The sequence below is a fragment of the Leptosomus discolor genome, chromosome Z (assembly GCF_034619465.1).
Source record: "Leptosomus discolor isolate bLepDis1 chromosome Z, bLepDis1.hap2, whole genome shotgun sequence".
Lineage (NCBI taxonomy): Eukaryota > Metazoa > Chordata > Aves > Leptosomiformes > Leptosomidae > Leptosomus > Leptosomus discolor.
Genome location: NC_141419.1, coordinates 81521058 through 81527057, shown reverse-complemented (window position 1 = coordinate 81527057; position 6000 = coordinate 81521058). Strand labels below are relative to the sequence as shown.

Genomic DNA, 6000 nt, shown 5'->3' with positions numbered 1-6000 from the left:
TTTTTTCCTGTGACAACAGAATTTCCATTTGCAGCCTTTCCATCCATAATTTGTCTGGTACAGTACATCCATTAAAATATTCAGAATCCCACAGAACAGCTAGGCTGTTCTCTTTCAAATATAATTCTCAAGTTGGTTTTGGATGTTTTAAACAGACATTATTATGAATGAAGTAGAAGCAAGGCAACAAATGGACTTTTTATCACCTTTGAAGTTAGCACTGATGACCAATATTTTTTAAAAGTTATCATAATCTTTTTTGTCTTTTTTCCCCTCTGCTTCAAATCCATCAACCCCATCACTGTCCCTTCTCCTTTTACGATTATTATGGATATTGAAACGTTGATTCATCTGTGGTAATGGATCCATTCCTAAAACTTTGTGTATTTGCCGGAATGCAAGGAGTCTCAGTGCAAACTAGAAAAAGGGTAGAAAGAAGATGTTTCTGTTAGAAACAAATGGCAATTTTGAGTACTCTGTCAAACAATTAATGAAGAACATTAGTGTTGCATAATATCCTCCTTAACTCTCATTATCCGCTCTTCCTTCCTCCAACAAAGTCAACACAAAAAATGTGTCACATTTCCTGTTTCTGTACAAAGTACATCATCTTAGCTTAAAAATAATGTACATGTGGACTTGCTGCTGGGCTTTGCACTGAAGCAGCCAAGGCTTGCCACATGTCCCATTATATGTCAGTCATCTTTAGCAAAAGGATCAAATGAATAGGTAGGGGCAGTAACCTCTTAAGCTGCAAGCGCGAATGGTCAATACTGTAAGGGGATACAATAAATATTAAAAATTAAACTAACAGAGATTTACTTATAAAATACTAAATGTCAATGTAATTTTACATCTAATAACGTACTGTTGTAGAGTGTACATCTTTATGGATACATATATGTCTATTTAGATGGGACTGCTTCAAACTTTTCAGGAAAATATGTTAATTTTAGTGCAAAAATGAACACTATACTATTATATATCCTCTGTTGTGACATGTCCACTAGCTTAAGACTGCTAAGACTGGACTGTATTCTAAGAAAGGAAAAGTCATGTCCACTATATAGCTCAATTTTGAAAAAACAAAGCCAAAACAAAACAAAAACCACCCCAAAACCCAGCCATCAAATTTAGTTACTTCACACAAACGTTTCCTTACCTGTGCACTTGAAGTAATATCCTCTCGTTGCTGATCTGTCATTACAGCAAGCGTATCAAAAGGATCTTTTTCACAAGGGTCCAGAAGGCCAGGACCACCTACAATGGTTAAGCCAATTAGCAGATCTCTACCTTATATCAACCAGGATGACAGATTTACATTAGTTAAGTATACAGACGTGGATTAAATGCAACTTGCCTTTAAGGATGATTCCTGAAGATATACACTCAAAAACTCTTCTCAGTGCATCCCCAGGACTCTGCGGCCCAGTAGCACTGCTAATTGCTTTTTCCACAAGCAACTCCATAGCCTAGACCAACAAAAGAAAATCCAGACAATTTAGAAGATCGATTAAACTAGAAAAAAAGCTGCTATTGTTCTTCAATACAGAACTTTTGAATCCAGAACTTTGAAGAACGTTACACATCGTAGCGCACTTTCAGTTAAAATGGAAAAAAAATCAGATATTTTATAAAGATAAAAAGAAAGCTGGTGCAAGAATTACACTGAGTACTGATACTGATATGCTTCTTCTCACAACAAGTCGTTCAAAAAGTTTTGTAGAAATGTATACAGTAGTAGCTTGCTTATGCAGGTAGACAACGCATCCAGCCATTTTTTGAGAGCATGTGAAACACGGTGGGTCATCTGAATCTGTCAGCCACATGAATAAATAGCACAGAGTATATCTAATGAAATTAACAGTCTGCTACAGAAAAACAAATTTTTTCCAGAAGAGTACAGAAACTTAAAGCATTAAGAATTTAATGATCTTTTAAGGTTTAAGTGGCTACTAGTTCTTCAGTTTCGCAAAACTGAAGTTCACAGCAAGTTTTCTCCTGAATATAGGCTAACACTAACTTAGATGTCAAACAAGTGTAAAAAATCCCTTGTTGACAAACAGGTTTTCTAAAATTTATACATTATTTAATATTAGTTAAAATGGTTTAAATGATTGGCTGCATTTTAAGTAGTTTTTTCTGTGACTACTTCCATTGTTTACTTTTATTAGACACTATTTTTTTCCAGAAAAATCTATAAAAGATATTAGCAAAAGTAAAGAATAGCTCTCCTTAGTTTTCTTCCTTATTAATTGGATGTTCCAATAGTACTTTTTCGGCTAGTTTTAAGTCTCAAACAACGTGTCTCTGTTGTTTTTTGGTGTTTTTTTTTTTGGGGGGGGGTGTGATTTTGGTCCTCCCCACCGAGTTTACAGTTGTTAAAACATTGCCTTTTATTTCTGCTTTCCAGGAGTAAATGCCTATTCGGATGCATGCAAGTAACTATAGGCAGTGTTGACTGCAATCCTCCACCAAGAGTGCCCATTCTTTTCTATTTTAGCTCCATTTAACTGACAAATTTCAGTTCTGGAGTATGGTATTTCCATACTCCCACTGTATCATTCAGTATTTAGCAACATTAGTTGTTTCCAAGTACGAAGCAAAATACAGCAACAAAGAAAAAAAAAAAAAAAGGCAGATCACTTTTGCATTTATTGAAGTCTAGTTCTTTGGGGTCCTCATACAATACACTGCAGCCTACAGCTTAATCCTAGGAAAATGTGAATTATGATGCCCTGGTGTCTATGTGCATGAAAGGCTGGATTTCAAGTTCAAAAAAATCAACCTTGAATAAGAGTTCCTTCTAACTTCTAGGAACTTGAGAAAATTCTTCTAATTGTGTTTTTGGTTTTAGGTACATAAAAAAGGGTACTTCTAATGCCCATATTTATATAGGCTTCCTAATATCTTCCATTTTTATAACTACTTAGGCTCTTTTTGAAAAGCTCTATCATTTCTTTAGTTTGTAACAGCCTTCTAGCACACAGGTTAGGAGGAGTTCTTATCCAGAAAAATGTATTTCTTCAATCTATAAAATTCCACCTGTGACTGGCAGAAATTATATATATTTAAAATCACCATTTTCATTCTGCCATTGTTTTTACCAGTACGACTCTGCCAACAGGCCGAAAGAACTGCTGACTACAGAGACTTCAATGTTGATCCATGTCGCTGACAATGCATTAGGTACCAGTGGCAAATCAGGAATCACTTTTGGAGAGACTGAGACACAGTCAGGCCTGACACACTGCTTCATATCTCTCTTTCCTTCTGGATGTGCCTTAGAACAGATAATGTGAGAAATAAGAAACATTCCTTGTTCTTCATCTATGTGCCTGCTGTGTGTTGCAATAGCTTTAAAGGATGCTTTCCTAAAAGTATGCCAGGCTTTATGTTTTGGCCACTCAATATCATAGTGACATTAAGAGGGCACTTCTAGGTGCCCCACACCTACTTCTTGGGTTCTTTTAATCTATATTTGTACAGTGTATCTTTCATGAAACATAACATAGAAACTAGCACTATTTTTTTTACTTTAAATATTTAAAAACCAGAAATAACTGTTCCATGTTTTTTCCAGAAGCAATAAATACTATTAGAAGTAATTTAATAAAATTGTCTGAAAACGTAGTACAGTTGTAAAACGTTTCTCATTGAAATAAGGCCAACTGATCAAACTGTTTTGACAACGTTAGCGCTCTTCCTGCCAAAACTGAAAAGGAAGCAGCACAGTGCAACAGGATTTGGTCTGTGAAACAAAACAGTCAGAGCTAAGTTTACTTCCACATGATACATGTTTCAGAGATTTTATTTCAGACTAACTTTGTCCAGTTCAGAGACTGAACATCTGTTAATATTTGGAGCACAATTTGCACGTCTGGAGAACATCATTTAACATAGTCAGTGTAAAAGGAATGCTCCAAGAACACTTGGCTGCAAGAATTAAGAGAGGTAACCCGGTACAACCTAGAGATTTAAGTGGCACTGATTAAAACGCTAATGGCAACACATCCACAGACTGTACTGAAGTACTGTGGTGTTTCATCTTGTGGAAGGGACATATTAACGATCACAGGAATTACTGTGATTTATTGTTTCAAGTAGCCTTTCTGATATCACAGAACTATCTGGGCAGAGCTGACATTATTTTAAATAAGTTTCAGCAAACTCCAATTTAGAGTATGTGGTTAGTAAAATTAGATCCTTTGCACACAGTAAAGGAAAAAAATGCTAAAAATCTAGAATAAGAATGCTACCCACAAAGAATATAAAAGAACAAGAAAACTCCTTTTGGAAAAAAAAAAAAGAAAACTCCAGCTCCAAAGGACAAGCCCTCAGAAAATCAAATTTTTGGATGGAATCGGGATTATTTGTTAGCAAAAAAAACAACCAAACGGAACCAAAAAAACCAACCAAACGCCTACATTACTTCTTGCAAAAGTTTACGTTTACAAACTGTAGTAACGCTTCCCTATGCTTTACTTGCAGTACCATGTGTATTAAAGAGACTCGCTGAAATGAACATTACTCACCCAGCTTGGAAAATCAGACCAAGTTGGAACCCGCTGACAGAGGTCACGAAGAATACGTATGATAATCACACAGGACTGCAGACCATTAGCTCTAGCCTTGAGAGCAATACAAAATCAAATTAATTAATCCCAGCACCTATAGCAAACAGGACTCGCTGAAAGACTAAAACACCACTGTTCAATGGAAGCTCAGATACAAGATTGAAACAAATCATTCTACAACTTTATTCCATGAGCTGCCATTTACAGCAGTATTTTATACAGGGTTAGTAATTTAAGGTGGTTGAGATCAAAGTGCACAGGTTATACAAGAACAACATTTCTTGATCCCCTGTACACTTTGACCTAGGTTCACTTGTAACAATAAATACAGTATCTTTCTATATTAGAAATAAAAAGCATAAAGTAAAGATCTAAGAAATAGGTATAGAGACTGAAAGGTCAAGGGAATCTGTTTGGTTTCTTTATTGTGCCTTTGCCAGAATGCAAAGTCACTAAACCAAACAGTTGCTTCTCACCTTTCATTCCCTACACTTAATGCACTTAAAGAAATAGGAAAAAAAGTCTTAAATCTAAACATAAAGCTTTAAACACATATTCCATTATTTAAAGCAAAGTTACTCTGCAGCCTTATGGAATATATAACAAATATACAACATATGATCACCCCAAGCGAGTCAAGCTTTCAACATCGCCTTCGCAATGACCAGAAAAAAAAATCATGTCAAATGAGCAATAACTGCATAAAGCAGTTCCTCCATACTCAACCTTCTACATTTAAATTTAGAGACCAGAAAAATAGTAAATGTTATTAGCATGAACAACGCTGAGTGTTTTCACACAATTAAACATTTATATTGCAACTGAACTAATCTCTCATAAGGCTACAAGAAGAAAGTAAAATGATGTTCCGAACCTGGAACCACTTAGCGTGGCGTAGAGCAGCCAGAGCGTCAAGGCATTTTTGCCTGTCCAAGACGTCCGGTGGGTCTTTCACCATACCCGAGGTTACATCTAAAATGGATTGAATTGGCAAAATGCAGTGAGGAATGGGTGTTTGACCAGGTGAGCAAGACACTTCCTTAAAGTAGCTTCAATGTCACACATGCCATTTAAAGTTTAAACCCTTGAACGACAAATGTGTATGTTCAACAAAAGCCATTCAATTAGGATTAGGGCATCAACCCAGTATGAAGATCAAGAGCACATTATACTTTAGCTCTGAGGTTATTTTCAAATGCATTGCGGACTATGCAATGCATAGTACTTCTTTATTTAAACTAACACTGGAAAAACACATATGCCCTAAAATTAAATACTGAAGGAAGGATGGTTGGACACAGTGCACCAGCACAGAGAACACAAGACAGAAGGAACACAAAAATCCACTTGAACCAAGTAGAATTATCCAAACTTATTTTCTTATAAATTTTAATGGTCACGTGTTATTTGGGACCTATTCTTA

At 35.8% G+C, this 6000-nt stretch overlaps 1 protein-coding gene across 2 annotated transcripts in view; it reads right to left on the bottom strand.

Moving 5' to 3' along the window:
- Window positions 1-207: 207 nt before the first annotated feature.
- ZFR (zinc finger RNA binding protein) overlaps window positions 208-6000 on the bottom strand; it is a 45109-nt gene continuing 39316 nt past the window's right edge. For both annotated transcript variants that reach the window (XM_086479034.1, XM_086479035.1), the window contains exons 16-20: window positions 5452-5549; window positions 4536-4631; window positions 1361-1472; window positions 1163-1260; window positions 208-417 (exon numbers count right to left, since the gene is read on the bottom strand). In XM_086479034.1, coding sequence (XP_086335160.1) covers window positions 238-417; window positions 1163-1260; window positions 1361-1472; window positions 4536-4631; window positions 5452-5549 — 584 coding nt within the window. In that variant the 3' untranslated portion in view covers window positions 208-237. The remainder of the gene's footprint in view (window positions 418-1162; window positions 1261-1360; window positions 1473-4535; window positions 4632-5451; window positions 5550-6000) is intronic.